The sequence below is a fragment of the Macrotis lagotis genome, chromosome 2 (genome assembly GCF_037893015.1).
Source record: "Macrotis lagotis isolate mMagLag1 chromosome 2, bilby.v1.9.chrom.fasta, whole genome shotgun sequence".
NCBI lineage: Eukaryota > Metazoa > Chordata > Mammalia > Peramelemorphia > Peramelidae > Macrotis > Macrotis lagotis.
This window is the reverse complement of record NC_133659.1, coordinates 150,840,159-150,863,952: the sequence shown is the minus strand read 5'-3', so window position 1 is coordinate 150,863,952 and position 23,794 is coordinate 150,840,159. Positions and strand designations below refer to the sequence as shown.

The window sequence follows — 23,794 nt, the reverse complement described above, 5'->3', positions numbered from 1 at the left end:
ACTCCTGACTTTCTCTAACGTGCCCTTACACCTGGGTAATTTTCTTCCCTTTCCCACCTGCCCCCTTTTTAGTATCCTTTTATCTGTTGTCATCTCCCATTAGAATGTAAGCTCTTTAGGGACAGGACTGTCTTTGTTTCTGTTTATATCTGTATTTCCAGCACTCCAGAAAATGTCTGGCACATAGTAAATTCTTAAATATCTTTTTGCTAACTGACCACTGATAATCATGATGACCATCATCTTTAGTTTTAATAAAAATAAATAATAAATATTGCTTTTGTCTCTCAAACTTAGAAGTACTGCAGCAAAAACAAAGTTATAGATTAATAACATTCAGCAATTATAGAACACCCTCTAACTATCAAATCACAGGAGAAATTTGATTAAATTTCTCATCAATAAAAGAGCAGTTAAAAATTGCCTCAAAAAAAAAGATGGTCCAAGAGAAGCCAAAACAATAACAAAAACAAATTATACCTAGTATTAGAACCCAAGTTCTGGTCTTATGTATTATGTCTTTTTCTCTCTATTTTTTCTATTTGGATTTGATTCTTCTTTTACAACATGATTAATATAGTTATACATGTATAGCTTTTATTAAATTGCTTTCTGTGAGGAGGAGGGAGGAGGGAAGAGAGATGGAGAAAATTATAAAACTCAAAACCTTGCAAAAATGATTGATGAAAATTACCATTGCATGTAATTGGAAAAATAAATAAATAAAATATTAAAAATGAACCCAAGTTCTGCCTCTGATTCTGAAACAACTACACTAGCTCATGTTTCTCATTCATTAACATTTATAAATCTCATTTGAACCACTTAATTCAATACCTGATCAATGTTTGTTAAACTTTTTACTTTTTTACTATTTATTTATCCCTCTTCTCATTTCAAAATCCACTTTTAAAAAAGTCACTGGTTGTTTTCTTAACATATCACCACTTTAAAACATAAGAGAAAAGATTTTATGGATAATGCTCTCAGTCCTGAGCTTCCTATTACCTTCCTCCTGGCAGAAAGACAAGATAGAACAAGTGAAATGATCTTTCTGCTTGCTTTGAATTACCTGCTTAAAAACATAAAGAGAAAAGTCCTATCTAAATTCAAATTAGGTATAATTTTTCTATGTAAACAGAAAGAATAACTTCTTATATAGATAATTCACAAGTAATTTTCTGTAAATCTTGCAATTGTCCCCTGGAAACTTATGTTAGCATAAAAAATTTGTGAGTTTAACCCAAGGGCAAGATTGCTTATCAGCAAAATATACTTGCTTGTCAATATTTAGACTATTGTGTGAAAACAAGAGGGGCCTAAGTGAATATTTTAAAAAGGATTTCCATAGTATTCTTATATATACGACATTAAACATACCCACCTCCACAGAGAGAGTGAGAGAGCACTAAAATTTCTTGAAGCTTTAAAGTACTAATAAGTGTATAAATCTATTTCCTGGGCATCATAATCATCTTTCTTTCTTTCACACTGAAAGCTTTCTTTTTTTTTCAACATAATAAAACAACCTGAGTTATCTCAATATTGTTTTAGTGGGAGATCAGGTAAATTCTTTCTCCAAACGTCTCATAAAGAGAGAAGTCCTCTCCCTCCTTTTTATGTTTCAACTGTAAAAGATTCAGTTTGGACTGTGTTCATGATCTTAATTCCCTCCAAACAGAAAATTGTAGCTGATAACACAAAAATTCATGAAATCACGTTTTTATCTTCATGGAGAACATGAGTTATTTGAAAGAATGAATAAGCTAATATACATTCATAAAGCTCTGACTATGTACCAGATGCTGAGTACCAGGAATACATCTCCTACTCTTATAGAGGTTACATTCTAATGGGGGAAGATTTGCAGGAAAGTAATGACCAAGGAGGGGTCTTTTTATCTGGGAAGTCAAAGAGAAAGTAAGTAGTGTTATAAGGCAAATTATTAACACAATGTCTCTAGTGATGGTAGTGCTGATTTGATGACAGAAACTCATACATATCACAAGGATCTCAGTTTTTGAGTCTATCTATTAATATTAAAACAAAAGGCAAGGGAAAACTAATAATTTCCATTTTGGACATCTAAGTGTACATTGGGTAAGCAAATAGCAGAGATTAGTAGAAAAATATCATTTTGTTTAATTCTCAACAAACTTGTATGTGTGTGATCCTATGCCAGTTTTTCCTAATATTGATGGTGGGGAGAGGGAACCAATTACAAATTCAAAATGTACTTTTCCACATTATTATCTCTTCTTTCTAGGTTGAAATCTTTGACTGTGAGCAATCGATCAATATACATCTATTAAGAAACATTGTGTGGTAGGCACTAAGGATATAGATTAAAAAAAACACAGTCTTTGCCCTCAGTGACCTTATATTCTGACACAATCAACTATGCACTTCACAGGCACCAATTTATTGTGTATAAATAATCATAACTTATGAATGTGGCTCTGATATTAAATTCTATATTTTTGAATATTTTGTAACATTGAGATTACTGATATGTAGTTCCTGATTATCTAGTTTTAATGTTTGTTGTGCTAATTGACTACAATTTTTTTTAAAATCAATTCATTTTAGTAACTTCTGCATTTCACGCAAACAAATGCATTCCTGCCTTAGAACCATTGCTCACACTTTTCCAATGACAAAAAATGTCCTCCCTTTCTTTCTTCATGTGTTGAATTTAAACTGTCTTTTTGTTCGCAGGATTTCTAGCTGAGTCTGAGGCATGAAAATCTTCTGAGGCAGAGAATGTTAATACTGTGCTATATAACTGTGGGATGGGGAAAGGTGGTGCAAGAGAGTTGGAGAGGAAGGACATTTTTCTTAAATAGTGTCTTGTGTGGTTCCAGACTCTCTTCAGGTTCACTCTTAGTTACATGAATAGAGAAAGGTTGATTTTGAAAGCCATAGAGATGTAGGAGAAGATGGTCCCACAAAGGCTGCCTCATTTCTGGGTTGTCTCTCTGACTTCCAAAAAATGTTGTTCTTGATTGACATCAGGACCTGTGTCAGTTGAATTGAGATCTCATTTTGCTGCTATTAAAAAAATCATTCACTTTATTTTGTGATATATAATCTATATAACTTCTCTTATTGCTGTTTGCTGTTTATATAAATGAGTTTTTTCATTCTTCAATTTATGAGATTACTTTTGCTATAACTAGCAAACTATGGACAGTCTTTTATGATTAATCAGAAATACGTTTTATTTTTAAGATAATGTATCACTAGATCAACACCATTTAGGTATACAGAGAGATATAATTCTAGTCACCTAAGAGATTGCTCAGCCTGGCAATGCTCAGGAACTTGCCTGCCCCCCTAGTCATTTTCCTGGGGATGGTCCAGACTTTAGATTATATCTATAAGAACTCTGATGCCTACTATTCAGATGGCTCATGTAAACAAACATATAACAGGGGCACCCACATTCATTCCTACCTACTTTACACTTTGCAACCCAATTCAGATGCTACCTTCTCTGAAGATTTCCATGATTTCTCTGCTATTAACAAACGTCCCTTCTTACATAAGCACTTTTATTCATCCCCCCTCAATGTTATTGAACTTCATTGGGGGTTTTTTGTGTCTATTTCTTATCCCACTGCCAGGTTATAAGCTCCATAAAGGGCAAGACTATATAATTTCAAATGCTTATATCTTCTAGCTGTATTTTGCAAACCATAGATGTTTAATAAATACTTTTTGAACTTGTTGAATCTGACCCACAGCTAGAACTATTTTATTATATCTTATTTGGCTGAAATCAATTCCATTATCAGTTTAGACCACAAGCCTGAGTAGTGAAAAACATTGATCTAATTAGGGAATATTTCAGTACTACTGCTCTCTCCTATTTCTTCCTCTCTGCTTCTTCTCAGTGTGACAGCTGATTATCTCTTGATGACAAAAAAATTCAGCAATCAGAGTTATCTCATGACATTTGGCAGCACATTTTTATCATCACCATCAGCTGCCAGGACCTTTTTTTGATTGGAAAAACTAGCAGATTGATTGGTTTTCTATTGTTTCTTTTATTTGCCTTTTTTCTCCTTATGTTTCTTGCTGTCTAGTTTGTATTTTTAACCAGAAATTACAATGTTTTGTACATTGCATGTATGTTAAGGTTCATATATTATAAATAACACATATCTATACATATGCACATATATGTGTTGTCTATATACATATATTAATGTATGTATGCAAGTGTGTATATATAGAGAATAAATGAATTGCATACATATTCCTCATATACATACATATATATGTACATAAATTTTATATATATCCTTGACTTTCTAAAGTTGCTGACTTGTTTGTTCATGTTCTCAGTGAAGATGGGCTTAATTGCTATGTGGCATTACCGGAGATCACTGGGTTTAGTCAAGACAAACTGAGTTCAAATTTTACCTCAGACATTTACTGACTATATGACAGCCCCAGTTTCCTCATCTGTAAAATGAGGAAATTGAATGGAATAGCTTCTAAGGTCCCTTATAGCTACAAATCTATAACCTTATGAAACCAAAAGCAAATGATAGAGAAATTCCAATCAAAATAAAAACAAAGTATAAAACACATCTGAGATATCAAAATATTTTCACAGCAGATAATGAAAGTTAGCTACATTTTTGTAAAGAAAGTTAGATTTTTCTATTTCTGGGTCTCAATCTTTGGACTTCTCTACTCCCTTTCCATGAGACTTGCCCATTGTACCCAACACCACTTCATGAAGTCCTCCCCCTCAAGTGTTTTCCAGTTGCTCTCTTTCCTGTTTTCCATCACCTCTTGTGTTTTTTTCCCATTGGAAATGTATAACTGTCCTTGATAATATGGACAGTTGTTTTTGTTCATATCCTATGCCTGTCAGATAGCAAATGATTAAAGAAAGATTGTTTACCATCTGATGGTATGCTGGACAAATCCAATTGTCTATTGACTCAAAATCAACTTATCCAAAATAGAAATCATTTTCTCCTTAAACCTAGCCCCCCATCTAACTGTCTTATTTATATCAAGGACTTCACAACTTCAAAATTATCCTCAGCTATTCACTCTCCCTCCCTACTATATCCAATCAATGGTCAAACCTTGACTATTCGAAGACCATCATTCCATATTTATCCCCTTCTTTACTCATGTGTTACCACTCTAATCCAGGACCTCCTTAGCTCTCACCTGAAACAATTGCAATAGTTTCTTAATTGGTCCCTCAGCCTCCAATTTCTCTCCTCACCAATCCATCTTCCACACAACTGCCAATTTAATGTCCCTAAAACATAGGCCTGACCATGTCATTCTCCTGCTCAAGAGGCTTAAGCAATTTCCTATTATGCTACAAGATAAAATTCACACTCCTTTGTTGGGCATTTAAAACCCTCCATCATCTGACCAATATTTTCAAAGTTATGTTACCGGATTCCCCCTATATTCCAGCCATATTACTCTAGATAAGAGTAGTATCAACTTCTGCTTCAAAAAAGAACTGAAACAAGGCAATAATCATATAGAACTGATTCAAGTAACTAATTAAAAGAGGAATGAACATTTATACTTTTGAGTTTAATCTCCCATTTCCCAAAGTAGCAAAATTATGAAAGATAGAAATAGTAAAAACTGTGGATGGAAAGACACATTAAGGCACCCATAGCAAAGTTATGTTCTTGTTTACCCATTATGGGAAACAATTTAGAATTAGCAAAAAGTAACAAAATGCTATGTACATTTTAATCTAGTGATCCTAATGGTTGGCATATACTCAAAGAAAGTCAAAGACAGAAAGAAAATCCCAGATATTCATATTTGCACTTTGGATGATAACCTCTCCCATATGGGTTTTTTTTCCCTTTTGGTTCTAAGCTTAGAAAGCCTGGCTTTCTTGTTTCCTGTCTCCACCAATCTGCCCTCTCTTGTCTGAAATCTATTCTTCTTCCTCCTTATTCTTCCATCCCTATACATAGCAGATCAAAGATGTTTAGTGTAGGCCAGGCTTTTCACACTGCCAAATGTGTCTCAATTTGTAAACTACTGGCATTCCAATTAGTTAATGGGAATGCTGAAGGGCTTCATTTGAGAACAATTGACTAGAATTAAAAATACCTGGTAATAACCCTAGTCTTCATGATTATACCTTGCATTAGAGAACCCTTCTCTCTGAGGAACTCAGACTTCACACACATTCATTCAATTAATCCTTTTGGGAACACTGGAAGATAAAAACAGTTTCTATTTTACAGATGAGGAAATGAAGGTAAATAAAAAGAGAAGTGACTTAATCTATTCACATAATAGCCTGAACTCATTCACTGGACTACAATGCAGCTCATCTATTTGGGACACTTTATAACATTGTATTATGTACCTTACTATATGTAGCCTTTAATTATTTTTTAATGACTTCTTGTCTGGAAATTCAGTATCTTCAATAAAACTATAATGAAGGCAAGAATCAGGTCATTCTCTTTCCATAGATATAGAAGCCAAATAATGAAATGGAAAAAAACTTCATTTTTGGAGTCAGAGGACATCAACTCTAAATTACCATCTGTTTGACCTTAGGCAAGCCACTTCCCCTTTTTGTTCTCAGTTTCCTCATCTGTAAAATGAGAATGCTACACCAGTTAGTCTTTTCTAGCTTAAAACTATAATTATGACATACATTCCATATCTAACATAGTGTTACTCTATTTTAGAGGGATAGAAGACTTGCAATAAAAATATTATTGAATAGAATCACATAGAATGTCAGAATCAAATAAAACCAGATGATACCATCAGTGAAGGAAATAGTTCTTGTCTGACATTACTAATAGAAATGCATGTAAGTCACAACAAGAATTTTTTTTCCGGTTTAGATCTGTGATTTGAATATTGTCAGTCAACAGCATTTTTTAAGCATTTACCATGTAACAGAGACTGTGTTCAATGCTAGGTATACAAAGCAAGCAAATACAAATATATGATCCCTGCTCTCAAGAAACTCACATTTTAATAGAATCAATATCACAAAGTGGCAGCTAAGTGGCTCAGTGAATAGAGTGCCAGACCTAAAGTCAAGAAGATTCATCTTTCTGAATTTGAATCCAACCTCAGATGCTTAACTAGTTGGGTGAGTCACTTAACCCTGTTTGCCTCAGTTTCCTTATCTGTAAATTGAGCTGGAGAAGGAAATGGAAAAACACTCCAGTATTTTTGACAAGAAAATTCCAAATAGGGTCACAAGTCAGACACCACTAAAAAAAAAATGACTGAAATCAGAAATTACTTGATGAAGGGACTCTCCTTGTCAAAGCAGATAAACTATTGTTCTACAACTCACAGTTTTAATTAGTTGTCAAAATGAGAGATTAAATTGATTTATCTAGGGTCGCATAGCCAGAAACTGAACGAGAGACATCTTGACTTTGAGACTGGCTTTTTATCTATTATTCGATGCTGCTTCACAGCATCTTGTAAATAGGGCTTGTGGGATCATTTTGCATCATTTTGGAGAAACTAGAGAAAACTGGAATGATTTTTCCCTTGGCCTTGAAAAAAAGAGAATGTAATTCTAGATAGATACATACTGCATTATAAAAGAGCATTTCTGAAAGATTTTGGGGACATCATAGACACATTTACCTATACACATATGCACATTTATATGGGTATGTGCACATGTGTGTGTTCTTTTATACACACACACCCAACACACACACTTATTTATACCTCTATCCACTGTGTCATCTAGCTCCCTCAAGGAATATACATATAAATACACACAAACATAAATCTATAGATATAGACAGATAATATATACACACATACATACATTCACAAACATGAATGTGTATATGAATGTACATTTGTGTATTTTATATATATATATATACATATATATATAAAATGTATGAATGCACATGCATATGAAGAAAATGGCAAACTATTCCACTATTTTTGCCAATAAATCCCAAATGAGGTCACAAAAGTTGAACATAACTGAAAAATTGACCCAGACAACATGAATAAGATTGATTGACTGATTGATTGATTTTGGAAAATGAAGTAAGTGCCTGCCAAGATCACCTAACTAGTTAGAGGAAAAACTAGCATGGCTTCTGAAAAAGCGTTTAAACCATTCTACTCCCTCTATGTCTTTCAAGAAACATTAATAAATCAAACATCCAAAAGGCAATCTGTTAGGTTCCAGTGAAAAATCCAAACTTGATATGGAGACAAGAACAATTGTCAAATAGGCATGTGTTTTTTTCAGTCCGTATATTCCTTCTCATCCACACTTACCTTTACAGAGGTGAAACAGAATGCGTACAGCACGATGGCAACTACAAAGCTTCGGGAGATGCTATAAATTGCAGAGATTGTACCAGAGGCAGCTGAAATACAAACATCACCAGTTAACTCCTCCCTAGATCTGATCCCCTTTCTATGCTAAACTAAGTTAAAGAACAATGAAGACAGCAGGTGATAAAAAGGAACCATCAAAATGATAAGCAATGGAAATGACTTGGGGGTGGGAAGTGGTGGGGCCAAAAGAGAAGTTCAGGTTGAAGCAATCACAATACAAATCTGTCAACTATTTAATGATGGCAGGAAGCTTAATAAAAGTGAATATATTTAATTGCTTGGTGGTACATTCCTGTAGACATAGCCACTGGGGAAGCTGAGGCTGGATTTTTTTTTAAGCTCAGGAGCTCTGAATTGCAGAAAGCTATGCCTATTGGACATCTAGGATAGATTTGGCATTAAAAAAGGTAAACCCCCAAGAATAGAAGAGGGAGGAAAGAATCAGAGAGGCATTTTCTGATTGTTGCAGTGCAACTATGATAGGAAAATCCCAGAGATGCTCCTTCTGCTAATATATATTTATAATTCCATTGGAACCTAGAGTCATAGTATCATAGAATCAAGACTAGAAGGGATCTTAAAGGTTATAAGATCATAGATCTAGAGTTGAAAGGGATCTCAGTTACCTAGTTTGATCCCCTCCATTTGCAGATGTGGAAATTGAGGCACAGGGAGGTGAATATTCTTGCCCAAGATCACATGGGCAAGAAGCATCAAGAGATGAGATTTCAGCCAAGATTCTTTGGCTTCATAGTTGAAATACTTTTCTCTTAGAAAGTTTCTTGGGTCTCTGAGAGTCTAAATATCCAAGATCTTTCAGTTAGTATGTGACTGAGGGAGGACTTGAACCCAAGTATTCATGACTCAAAGACCAGACTTATGCTACAAAAGCCATCAAGTCAAACCTCATTATTTTTTTAGATAAGGAAACTTGAGCTTAGAAAACTTAACTGCCCTGCCCAATGTCACACAATCAATATGAGTCAGAAGCAAGACTTAAACCCAGGTCTTCCTAATTTAAAGGTCACCCCTCTAAGTATTATATAAGGCAGCTCTGGCTATATGCAATGGGATTATTTAATGTGTCATATCAATATACCAATATTCTTTCAAAGTTTACACAAGTCTACACTTCACTAATGCTCTCAGGATATCCTGGTGGGGGCAAAGTGAAAGAGTCACTTTGAATTATTCCAGGAAAAGCAGTGGTTTTTCACTTTCTTTTGCCTCCTGGACCCCTTTGGCAGACTGGTAAAATATATAGAACCCCTTCCCAAAATAATGCTTTTAAGAGCATAAAATAAAAACATGGGATTACAAAGAAAACAATTACATTGACATACAATTACCAAAATATGAATAAATACACCCATATATTTAAATATATGTATATATATACATATAAAGTTCTTAATATAAAATCATGGGACTACAAAGAAAACCATTTACATAGAAATTGTTACTAAAATACAAATATGTACACACAAAATATACACATATATGTATATATTTGAGTTCATAATAAACATGTATATATTTAAGTTCAATGACCCAGATTAAGAACTCTTGATCTAGGTAAACAAACAAAATAAAATTTTGGCCACAAAACAAACATAACTAACCCAGTCTCTCACTCTATGTTTTAGGATTTATTTTCTTCTCAAGAATTTTAGGCTCTCCTCTTAACAGAAAAAAGAAACTATATGACTTACCAGAACCACCAAAAATCAGCATGTCAATTTGTTCTAAGAGATAAATGCAAAAAGTGTTGATCTGAGGGAAGAGGCCAAGAAGGGAAATTGCAGGAAAGCAGTATAAAAATACTGAAAGATGAAACAGAAGAAAAAAGATTATGATACATTTCAATCAACTAATCAATCAATAAACATTTATTAAGTACCTGTCATATGCCAGGCACTGAACAACTTTACATATTGTAAGAAAAACAAACTAAAATTTCAGTCTATTAAATAGCAATTTTTTTTTAGGTTTTTGCAAGGCAAATGGGGTTAAGTGGCTTGCCCAAGGCCACACAGATAGGCAATTATTAAGTGTTTGAGACCGGATTTGAACCCAGGTACTCCTGACTCCAGGGCCGGTGCTTTATCCACTGTGCCACCTAGCTGCCCCAATAGCAATGTTTTATCAACAAAATCTTTGCGGGGTGGGAAGAATGCCAAGGTATTTTTCCTGATAATTGCATGAGCAATTCTCTATTACTTTCACTATTCACTTGTTTGTTCTGTTTAAATGGATTACTTCTGAGAAGGGTTGCATCTTTACATCAGTTTCTGTGGGTGTAACAGCATGACTTAGAATGGAGAGATTTCCATCAGAAATGCTGAATATAAGTAATTCAGAAAATCTCATTTGGACCCTAATTGTCCTTTTTGATGAGATGTGTCAGCATTCTCTATACACCAAAGCTTTTGTGGATGTTGGGACTGAATATGAAAGGTTTAGAGTCACTTTTGAATGCTGGGGAATAATGCTTATTTTCTGTAATGAAATTATGGGAGAGGTGACTTGCTTATACTTTTTCATCTCTCTATGCCCTAGTTGAAAAGAGATCTGAGTGAAATCACACTACAACTGTTAGAGAACTACTCCAATTCATTTCTCATAACATATATTTATTGAATTAATCATAGTAATAATAAATATAAGAAAGGGTCTTTGGTCTGGGGCATGAAACTATTTTTTCTTAGTCACATACCATTTTATGTTGTTATATAAGATTTAAATAAGCTCTGACTCAGCTCTTACACTTGATATCTATATGGTCATCCATAAGCAAGTTGATTAATCTTTCTGGGCATCAATTTCCTAATCTCTAAAAAATGGTAAAACTACCTCTTCCTATCTGTGTGACCTTGGAAAAGTTACTTAACTTCTCTAGGTCTCAATTTCCTTAGCTATAAAACAAAAAAAGAAAAAGTAGTTAACATATAAAATTCCTTCTGTCTCTACCTCCATGACTCTAAGTAAGCAAGGAAGTTTATAATAAGGATAGCTCAGAAAAACACAGATAGTGAAGTTGTCTGATCCATCAGCCAGGGAGCCTAACCTAAATGAAGTAAGGAGAACTTGAACACAATGAACAATGGAATCAGAAGCCTGAAAATGAGTATCAGAGACAGTAACAAACTATCTCGGGGGGGGGGGGGGGGGCGGGGGATGGTCTTGCCAGATGTGAGGAAATAGAATTTAATGACACACTATGATAACAATCGAATCTGTAAACTGGTAGCACCAGCAGCTAGACCTTCTGGGGAACATCTAAAAGGATGGAATCTACAGCCTTTATTTTTAAAGTGTAGAGGTGAAATGAATGGCAAATGGAGACTGTAGCACATCTGTCAGGTTGCAGTTGTGGTGAAAGAAAAGCAATCAGACTCTTATTATGTTAGTAGGGCTATTGGAAAATTGTACTTGAAATTACAGCCATTATTTTGTACTGTTTTTTTCAAAAGTAAAAAAATAAAAAAAGTAAGTCCCTGCTGCTGTTGGCAATGTTCCCTGGAAACAAACATATATTTGCTAGTATACCACTGAGCAGGTCTGCAATTTTCTCTCCCTTCTTCCTCATCTTCATTTTCCCTAATAATTATTATAAATGAAGAAACTTCTGGTAAAGCTCCCATTTTTTTTCTAGCAGCATTTATAAAGAAAACATTGGCAATTTGATTTCTTTCTTTGTTGAAGTCTGAAAGATTTCATGTTACTATACCTACAGGTTTGGGATTTAAACATTGTTCAGAATTAAAATTCTACAAAATAAATAACTAAACTAATTTTATCCAATGTGATTAGCTATGTCCTGTGTATTTCTCCATTCCATCCTATCTGACAATTATCTTCTTGTTTAACTCCTGGGATGTTAATAAAGTAAAGAGGTCCAGAAAAAAAGTAACACAAAACTGATAAACTTGAATATCAACTGAGACATATACAAGGAATAAATAATTATGGTTAACCTTTTAACAGTGTTAATATTATCTTCACTCTTTCCACACACATATTTCTAATATGGTTACATAGAATTGCCTTCAGTCTGCTACAGGATTTATTCCCATAATTTTGTATCATTCCAAGTTCTAAGGTAATCCTTAGGTATATTTGGATATTCTTTCATTAATTACTAAAATGCCAAACTTTTCTAATCAATGACATATAGAGCTCCAACCCTAGATTAAAAAAATATTATTTTTAATTGAATTGGAGAAACTTCCCTTGCTACAAATAGTTACTTATAACATATCTTTATCTAGATATATATAAAATCTATATATCTCTATAACTACAAAATCCACATAATACTAATCTACTAGAAATAAATGAATACCAAAAAAAGTTTATTAATAATGAATTTAATAGGAGCAGCTAGGTGGTACAGTGGATAGAGCACTGGCCCTTATTCAGGAGGACCTGAGTTTAAATACAGCCTCAGACACTTAATAACTGCATAGCTGTGTCATCTTCAGCAAGTCACTGAACCCCTTTGTCTTAAATGATTAAATGAATAATTTTTTAAAAAATAATGAATTTAATAACAAAATACATGAAGCATTATTATATTTCATCTATGTGAAAGATCAGTCCCCTTCAATCATTGCTGTATATGCAAAGTCTAACTTAAAAAATTCTCTTCAATAGTAAAAGTTAAAAGTTTCATATAAAAAGATCTTTCTTCTTTTTCTCTGTCCTCCATAGCTTCTCTATAAACATGACAACAAAATAGATTTTTTCAGCTTCTCTTAACCCATCATCATTTGTGTTTTTTCTTTATTTTCTTCTAATTACATGTAAAGTTATCAAGATTCATCTTTTGTAGGATCTTGAATTCCACATTTTTCTCCCTCCCTCCCTTTTTTGTCATAGAAGTTATCTGATAGATATGAGATAGCAGCTCAGAATTGTTTTATTCATTTCTTTAATCAATAGTTATGCAGAGCATTTTTTCAAATAACTAAAATTAGTTTTGGTTTCTTTATATGAAAACTGCCTGTTCATATCCTTTGACCATTTATCAACTGGGAAATGATGTATTTTTATAAATTTGACTCAGTTCTCTATATTTATGAAATGAGTAATTTATCAGACATTCTAGCTATAAAAAGTATTTCTCAGCTTTCTGAATTCCTTCTAATCTTGCTTGCATGAGTTTTATTTATGCAAAACCTTTTTAATTTAATGTAATAAAAATTTTACATTTTATAACTTATAATGTTCTTTATATCTTGTTTCATCTGACATGTCATAAATCTGACAGGTAAACTATTCCATGTTCTTCTATTTGGCTTATGATATCACCCTTTATACCTAAATTTATATATATATATATATATATATATATATATATATATATATATATATATATATATATATTAACTTTAACTTGGTAAAAGGTGTGAGATAATGGTCTATGCCTAGTTTCTGTCATACTATTTTTCAGTTTTCCCAGGAATTTTTGTCAAAAAGTGAGCTCTTGTTCCAGAAGTTGGAGTTTTTTGGTTTATCAAATAATAGATTACTGCAGTCATTTATTACTACTGTTTAGGTTGTACTTAATCTATTCTGCTAATCCAATGCTCTATTTCTTAACCAGTACAAGCAGTTTTGATGATTGTCACTTTGGTACAAGCAGTTTTGATGATTGCCACTTTGTAATATAATTTAGATCTGATATGCACCTTCTTTTGCAATTTTTTCATTAATTCCCTTGAAATTCTTGATCTTTTGTTCTAGATGATTTTTGTTACTACTTTTTTAGCTCTATAAAATAATTTTTCATAATTTGTTTGGTAAAGCACTCAATATGTAATTTAATTTAGGGAGAATTGCCTAATTTTTATTCAGTCTATCCATATACAATTAACATTTTTCCAGTTCTTTAGATTTGATTTTATTCATACAGAAAAGTATTTTGTCATGTTCATATAATTTCTAGGTGTGTATTGGGAAGTAGATTCCCAAGTATTTTGTGTTGTCTACAGTTACTTTGAATGAAATTTCTCTTTGCATATCTTGCTACTATTCTTTGTTGATAATATATGGAAATGTTGATGATTTATGTGTTCCTATTTTATAACCTCCTACTTTGCTCAATATGTTGTTTCAAGCAGTTTTTAGTTGATTTTCTAGGATTCTCTAAGTAGACCACCATATAATCTGCAAAGAATGAGATTTTTGTTTTTTTCATTGCCTATTTTTTCCTCATTGCTAAATCTAACATTTCTATTACAATATTGAACAATAATATGTATATATACTCAATATTAATATTATTTCATTGTCTGTAGTGATGTTTATATGTTTAAAACATTACATGTATTTATTCTTACAAGTATATGTAGAGATAATTTTATACTACCTTTTTTGAAAATTTTCCCCTTAATATAGATTACACATGTATAATCATGTTACACATATTTTCATATTGAATACAATGTTTGATCATATTGAACAAGTGTGAAAGATGAATCAGAGCAAAAATGGAACAATCACATGAAGGGAAAAGCAAAAAAACAAAATATAAAGGTGAACATAATATGTTTTGATCTGCATTTGGTCTCCATTGAGCTTCCACCAGATTTCATATGGGCAGCTAGGAGATAGAGAGCCAGCCTTGGAGTCTGACTTCAAACCTGACCTGAGTTTAAATCGGACCTGAGACACTTGACATTTACTGGTTGTGTGATTTTTGCCAAGCAACTAAATCCTGATTGTTTCACATCCAAGACCATCTCCAGTTATCCTAATTCATATCTGACCACTAGACTCAGATGCTTCTGGAAGAGAAAGTGAGACTGGTGACTTAGCATAGAACCCCCTCACTCAAAGCCAATTTATTTGCCTGTCATGATCTACTTTGAGAATGAATAACAAACATTATCATCAGACTCCATAGTTCTTTCTCTGGATGTGGATAGCATTTCCCATCAAAGTGCTTTTAGAATTGTTTTGATTGCTATATTGCTGAGAAGAGCTAAGTTCATCATAATTGACCATTGAACAATATTGCTGATAAGGTATACAATATTCTCCTGATTCTGTTCACTTCACTCAACATCAGTACACGTAATCATTCCAGGTTTTTCTGAAATGCCCTTGGTCATTGTTTTTTATAGATCAATAATATTTCATCACATTCACCTGATACAACTTTTTCAGCCACATCCCCTCAATATTCAATTCTCTTGTCACTACAAGAAGAGCTGCTATGAATATTCTTATACATCTTTTTGTGATCTCTATGGGATACTCTAGTAGTGGTATTGTTGGATCAAAGACTTTGCACAACTTTATTGCCCTTTGTGCATAGTTCCAAATTGTTCTTTTATAATGATTGGATCAGTTCACAATTCCACAAGCTGTGCATTAGTATACCAAGTTTCCCATATCACCTCCAATATTTATCACTTTCCTTTTTCTGTCCTATTAGCCAATATAATAAGTGTGAAGTGGTACCTCAGAGTTGTTTTGATTTGCATTTCTCTATTTAATAGTGTCTAAGAGTTTTTTTATATGACTACAAATGGGTTTAATTTCTTCATTTGAAAACTGCTTGTTCATATACTTTGATCATTTTTTCAATTAGGGAATGTCTATATTCTTATAAATTTGATGCAGTTCTCTATATATTTTACAAATGAGACCCCTATCAGAGACACTGACAGTAAAAATTGTTTCCCAGTTTTCTGTGTTCCTTCTTTTCTTAATATTGAAATTTCATTTAATTTTTTCAATGACATGCAAAAGTAGTTTTTAACATTTGCATTGATATGCAAAGTAGTTTTTACCATTTGCATTAATATTTAACATTTTCAAGTTTATGAATTTCATATTATTCTACCATCCTCCCTTCCTTCTCTACTCCCTGATGTGGTGACAGACTGGTAAAAGTTGTACATGTATATTCATGTTTAACACAATTCCATGTTAGTCATGTTGTGAAAGAGGAATCAGAATTAAAGCAGGGGAAACCATGAGAAAGAAAAAAATATATATATATATATATATATTTTATAAAAGTGAACATAGTATGCTTTGCTCTGCATTCAGAATCCATAGTTTATTTTCTCTATATAGATGCCATTTTCCTCAACAAGTTTCTCAGAATTGTCCAAGATCACTGAACTCTTGAGAAGAGCTACATCCATCATAGTTGATCATCCCACAATGCTTTAGTTAATGTGACCAGTGTTCTCTTGGTTCTGCTCACTTCAATCAGCATCAGCTCATGGAAGTCTTTCTATGCTTTTCTGAAGTCCAGCCTGTCAAGGTTTCTTATAGAATTATAATTCATATATTATAACTTGTTCAGTCATTCCCTAATTGATGGCCATCCCCTCAATTTTCAGTTCTTTGCCACTACAAAAAGAACTCTTATAAATATTTTTGAACATGTGAGACTTTTCTTGTTTTTACATCTCTTTGGGATATAGATCTAGTAGTGATATTGCTGGATCAAAGGGTAATCATAGTTTTATTGCCCTTTGGGCATAGTTCCAAATTGCTTTCTAGAATGACTGTATCAGTTCACAACTTCACCAACAATGCATCCAATTTTCCTACATTCTCTCCAAAGGTAAAGAGGCAAAGAGAGCAGTTGGAAGCTATAATGGTAATCAAATTGAGAAGATATGAGGTTCCAAAAAATGGGTGACTTCAGTGAGAATTGAAAGAATGAGATAGGCCAAGAGATATTCACAAAGTGGGGAATAACAGATCTTGGCAGCTATTGGATGTGTGTGACAGAGTGACAAAGAAGAAAGGATTACATATGTGTGAGCTTTGGTTTTTCCTCTGGGAGGCATAGTCTACATTAAAGAAGAACATATGCAATTCTCTGGGAAAGATCATTGGATTTAGAAGCACAGAGCCTAGGTTTGAATCTGTCTGTCCTACTGTAGAAATGCCACTTAAGCATTTTGGGCTGCAGTTTCTTCAGAGAAGAAACTGCAAAATCATATCATTTTATTATGCAATCTCTCTTAAGGATCTTTCCATTTCCAAATGTATAGTCTTTACTCTAACACCTTGTTATTATAACTAACTCATTTTAAGCCTAGGGCAGTGTAAGGGTCCCTGGGGTTCATATGGTTTCCTTTTCTGCTTTAGGGAGTTTATATGAAATAAAAACTTAGGAATACAATGACATTTACTTCAAGCCCCCAATTAGGAAAATTTCAAACATTTAAGCAGAAGTTTGTCATTCTGCATTAATATACATTTATATTTATCACTTGTTAATTCCTGTCCTCTTTGTGTTTGAAACAAGGTTCATGTTATTGAGAATGTTTGGGGAAAGAAGCAGCAAAGTATATTACAATGTCTTAATAGACAAGCACTAAAAGGGAAAAGAAAACTTTTTAGAACTTTTCGGTCCTTAAGAAGATGGATACAACTTTTGGCATTAGCCTCAGTCTTTGTTGCCAGAGATAGGTTATCTTTCTCTGATTGCTACTATTACTTATTCTTTCCATGAATAATGAAAGTAAGTTCCCAGATTTCTAGTTCCCTTCTTCCTTTCTGCTTTAAAACACTTGAAATTTCTCCCTGGTTCTCAAATATCTCCTTTAAAAATTTTTTAATATGAATTCCACAGCATATTCCCAATCTCATCCACAAAGACTTCCAATTGAACCTAATTGATTCTAATTGAACCTGCAATGGCCAGGACTCATTGACACCTGGTTAATTCTGAATTATTAAACCAAGAAGTGGTCTTATCTAACAAAAGTTATTACTTTTGAATTGTGGCAATCTATGAAAGGGCAGCTTAAATACTTTAATGGATAGTGCACTGGTGGAAGGAATCAGGAAGATTCATTTTCACAAGTTCAAATCCAGTCTCAGATACTTGCTAGCTGTGTGATCCTGGGCAAGTCATATTTACCTGTTTGCCTCAACTATAAAATGAACTGGAGAAGAAAAGGCAAATGACTTCAGTATCTTTGCCAAGAAAACCCAAAATAGGCCAGGCAAAGTCAGACATCACTGAAAAACAAGAAAATCAATGAACTCTTACATTACTTTTGCTCATCATCTGGTTGGTAACCTGAAAATACTGGCATCTCCTTTAAAACATTAAAAGTGACAAGAAATTTAAAAAAATGGCAACAATTATAATTGATAACATTTAAAACCACTTATTTCCCAAACATGAAATTTGACACTACCAAGGGATAAACTATTCATATGTCAACAGAAAAGTCAGAGACATATCTGATCCTATGTAAAACTCCATTTAGCTTTTAAGACATTCAATAAAAATAAAAGAGTTCTAAACAATCTTAGACTCAGTTCATTCAAACTAAGAAAAAAAAAGCAAGTTTGGTTCAAGCATAATACACCATCTGGCTTATGTCTGCTACAAATCAGTAGAGACATAAGGAGCTAAAGTGAGGGAACTAATAGCAGCACTATGACCACTATTGTTGATACTCACAGGAATCATTTAGTATTTCAATGCCATAAAGAACCTTTGGGATCATCCAGATCATTTTACACTCGAGAAAACTGAGGTCCAAAGGAACTAAGTGATTTGGCCAATGTCACACTGCTCAGCTAATAATACATCAGATTCGGTTCTTCTGAATCCTAGGCTGATGTTCTTTAACATGTGTTCCCTTTCATCTAACTACTATTAAATGAAATAATATATGTAAAGTACTTTGCAAAGCTTAAAATGCTCCATAAATGTTGGCTATTATTATTATAAGCAAATCTTTTAAATTATGGGTTTTATTCATTCTATTTCCTCCTACTCTCTTTCCACTCCTGCTAAATTTTATATTTAATTCCTTCCTGCCTGTTTCTTAGACCTTCCAAGGATGGTCATGGGAATGGAGCCTCAGAATACTGGAATTGTGTCCGAGTCTTCAGATGTCTTTGAAAGTGAGTGTAATCACAATCTAAGGGAAAAAATGTTTTAAAAGGAAAGGCCTCCCATCTTTCCATTTTCTACAATAATTTAGTTTATGTGTAAAAATAAAGTGATATTCTGAATAGGAAATTACAATCTCCAAAACATTCTAAGTAAAAAGTCAACTGTTTATAGACTAGTGTATAATCAAGATAAATCTCACAAAATAGAAAGGACTATGAATATCTTGCAATGGTGGTAAACAGCAATACAAATTTACATTTTAATTTTACATGATTATTTTACAATTAATTTTAGGGGTTTTACTTTTATTTATTTTTTCCCATTACTATAATAGTTACGTTAAAAAAGTAAACATAAGCCTCCCATACCCCTGCCACAAAGCAAGAGAAACCTCATGAAAATGAGAGAAAAAAAAGTGTGCTTCAGTCTGTATTCAGATACCATCAACTGGTTTGGGGATGGATAGCATTCTTTATCATTAGTCCACAGAGAATTTGCTTCAATATTTTTCCTCACAGTTGCTATTGTTAACTGTATTTCCCTCCATCCTATTCTTTCCCAACCCCCACTTATTCTATTCTCTCTCTCTCTCTCTCTCTCTCTCTCTCTCTCTCTCTCTCTCTCTCTCTCTCCTTTCTCTCTGTTCCTCCTTAAAAGTATGCTGTATCTGACCACCCTCTCCCATGATCTTCCCTCTCTTCTATCACCTACTTCTATCACCTACACCCCCACCCTGGACCCTTTTCTTCCATCCCTATTTATTCCACCCTATCTTCTTCTAGGGTGAGATAGATTTCAATACCCATTTGAGGTTATATATTGTTTCCTCTCTGAGCCACTACCTATGAGAGTGAAAGCTCATTCATCAACCCCCACCTTCCCTTTTTCACTCAATTTCAAAAGTTTTTTCTTGCTTCTTTTACATGAAATAACTTAGCTCATTTTAACTCTCTCTTCTCACTTGTTAGCTACATCTTTATAATCTATTATACCTTCAAATTCAACTCTTTCCTATACCTTGTCTATATATATGCTCCTTCTAACTGCTCTAATAAATGAGAAAGTTCATATGAGTTATCAGTATCATCTTCCCATTCAGAAATACAAGCAGTTCAATATCATTAAATCCCTTATAATCTGCCCTTCCCATTCACTCTCTCTATGCTTCACCTGAGTCCTATTCTTAAAGATCAAACTTTCTGTTCAGCTTTGGCCATTTCAACAGGAAAGTTTGAAAGTCCCCTATTTCATTGGTGTCTATTTTTCTCCCAAAAGAGGAAGTTCAGTTTTGCTGAGTAGTTCATTCTTGGCTGTATGCCAAGCTCTTTTGCCTTCTATAATATCATATTCCAAACTCTATGAACCCTTGATATAGAAACTTCCTAAATTTTGTGTTATCCTGACTAAAACTCAATAATATTTGGATTTTTTCTGGTTGCTTGTGATATTTTCTCCTTGACTAGGGAGTTCTGAAATTTGGCTATAATATTCCTGGAAGTTTTTATTTTAGGATTTCTTTCAGGAGGTGATTGGTGGGCTCCATAAATTTCTATTTTACCCTCTGCTTTTAATATATCAGGACAATTTTCCTGTAGAATTCTTGTAAAATGAAGTCTAAGCTTGTTTCCTGGTCATGACTTTCAGGTAACCCAATAATCTTTAAATTGTCTCTTTGTATTTTTTCCAGGTCAGTTCTTTTTCAAATGAGATATTTCATATTTACTTTTAATTTTTCATTCTTTTAGTTTTGTTTTATTGTTTCTTGATTTCTCACAAAGTCAGTTACTTCCCTTAGCTCCATTCTACATATGAAGAAATTATTTTCTTCAGAGAGTCTTTGAATCTCCTTTTCCATATGACCAGTTCAGCTTTTTAAGGCAATCTTCTCCATATTTACTTTTTGGACTGCTTTTTCCATGTGACCTAAACTAGTTTTTATGATGTTATTTTCTTCAGTTTTAGTTTATAACTCCTTCACCAAGTTGCTGATTTAGTTTTCATGATTTTCCTGCATCGCTCTTATTTCTCTTCCCAATTTTTCCTCTACCTCCCTTTCTTGCTTTTCAAAATCTTTTTTCAGTTCTTCCATAGCTTCAACCCAATTCATATTTTTCTTGGAGGTTTTGGATACAGAAGCTTTGACTGTTATCTTCTGAGTGTGTATTTTGATTCTCCAGGGGATCAAAGTAATTGTCTAAGATTGAATATTTTTCCTTCTGTTGTTTTCTCATTTTCCCCAGCCTATGACTTGATTTTAACTCTTTAAGGTAGAATTCTGCTTCCAAGATGGAGGACACACTATCCCAAGTCTTTGAGGGTTTTTGCAGTTGTTTTCAGGAACACTCCCACAGGGACCTGAACTCCTCCAAGGTCTTATAAGAGGTTCTATTTATACTTTTTTTTTTGCAAGGCAAATGGGGTTAAGTGGCTCACCCAAGGCCACACAGCTAGGTAATTATTAAGCATCTGAGACAGGATTTGAACCCAGGTACTTCTGACTCCAGGGCCGGTGCTTTATCCACTGCACCACCTAGCCACCCCCCTTATAAGAGGCTCTGGCTGCTCTCCTGGTCTGTTCTATGGTCTGTGGCTGACCACAAGTACTTCCCTCTACCCTGGAGCTGTGAGGAGGTTCCCTGCTCCACTATGGCAATAAAGCTCCTTTTCCTGAGACTGAGGCCTCAGACTGCAATCTGAATCTGAGTATGAGCAAAGCAAGAGTCACACTTCAGAGATAGCAAAGAGACCTCTGCAATTTCCCCTGATCCCTTACCATCTGTGGGCTGAGCATTCTGGAAGCAGCTGCCAGATGGCTCGCAGGTCTGTTCCTGGTTCCTGAACTGGTTCTACACTGAGACCTGTGCTGGACTGGGATCTGTAGTCACTCTGGTACAGCAGAGTTTTTTCTGCTGACCTTCCAAATTGTCCTTTGCAATCCCTAGACTGAGAGGTCAGGAAATCACCCTGCTACCAGGGATCCAGGAGACCCCAGGGACCCAGCTGTCCTGGGCTGTTCCTGGATGGCTGTTGGCAAGACCCAGCCTATGCTGAGGCCCTTACTAACCCAGGTGCCACAGACTTCCTGCAAGTTGTCTTGGACTGGAAAATTTTTTGACTCAGTCTTTCTGTGAGTTCTTTCACTTTGGAACCTGGTTAGTGTCATTATTTAGAGGTATTTGCATTGGTCTAGGGGAGAACTACCAGGATTTCCTGCCTTTACTCTGCCATCTTGGCTCTGCCCTATAATTAATTTTAATAACCATTCCTGAATTTAATTATGTAATATCACTTCTTATTTCATAGTAAATTCATGGGGAAAAATTAATCAACTTGTTGATAAAATGAATCAATGGTCAAGAAACTATCAAACCTCTTAAGTATCTTGGTCCCAGAGCAGAAAACAAGTTTCAAGATGAATATCTGCTTTTCTAAGGAAAGAATTTACCTTTGGATTACCGATTAACTACTTCTCTTTTTACACATATTTGAAATAATGTCTCTCATTTAGAATTTTTTCCCCCATAATCTTTTCTAGGCAAGCTCAGTTAATATAGTTAACATGACTATTGTTCTTTCCCCCCATTTATCTTTAACCCAGATGTCACGGAGTCTGCTTGCTAGTTTTTTTAACTGCCATTTTTACTTGTTGACTTTGACAAAAATAAAGCAAGATATTTTAATGAGGAAAAGCAATTTCTAATGAAAATTGCTAATGAGAATGAAAATGCTTCATTCTTTTCTATCTCTCTCATCATATCCTAACCCTTGCTCTTTCTCTTTTCCTAAAAGATTGAGTTGAAGTTAAATAAAATTAATATGTACCAAAAGTCAGTAAGCAGTCCATGAGTGAAACAGGGATTTCTTCTCAAAACAACCCTAAGGTTTTGCAACATACATTAAGGCTTAAGGTTTCAAAGTTCAAAGTTCAAATATATTTTACATATTACTGTTAGTTCTGATGTTACTGTAAGTTTTTCATGCCAAAATATTAACACTGTTGTTCAATTTTTTAAAAATAAGTGAAGAGGACAGTAATAAGAGAAGATTTATTTGGAGAGGAACTAGCTATAAATTCAATAATCTAAAGGAAATTTTCTCCAAAGACAGAATCTAAAGTATTTATAAGATCAAGAGTTGGAATTTTATATTTTACAAACAAAGAAGCACAAGACTTGGATCATAGGACTCCACTCTTTCAGTGTGGAGACTTGTCCAAGGTCACAAACATAAATCAGCATCAATGCCAAGGTTTAAATTACATACATACATATATATATATATATATATATATATATATATATATGTATATATATACATATATATATATATATTTCCTGACTATAAAACTAGTTCTATTTATATCATACTTTGCCAAATATCAGTAACTTAGTAGTAAATAGATAAAATGTTTTGCTCCAAAAGTTCATTTAAAGGCTAGTTGCTTATAATCTGGAAGACCTTTACCCTTAGAAATACCCCTAGAAATAATATTATCAATGGTGACTTTAGTCTAAAAGGGTGGCCAAGTTCATCTAAAAA

General features: G+C 33.7%; 1 protein-coding gene across 1 annotated transcript in view; it reads right to left on the bottom strand.

The window, feature by feature from the left end:
* Window positions 1-23,794, bottom strand: part of PCNX2 (pecanex 2) — a 413,266-nt gene that overhangs the window by 273,197 nt on the left and 116,275 nt on the right. The window contains exons 14-15 of the mRNA XM_074222998.1: window positions 10,074-10,184; window positions 8,299-8,390 (exon numbers count right to left, since the gene is read on the bottom strand). Coding sequence (XP_074079099.1) covers window positions 8,299-8,390; window positions 10,074-10,184 — 203 coding nt within the window. The remainder of the gene's footprint in view (window positions 1-8,298; window positions 8,391-10,073; window positions 10,185-23,794) is intronic.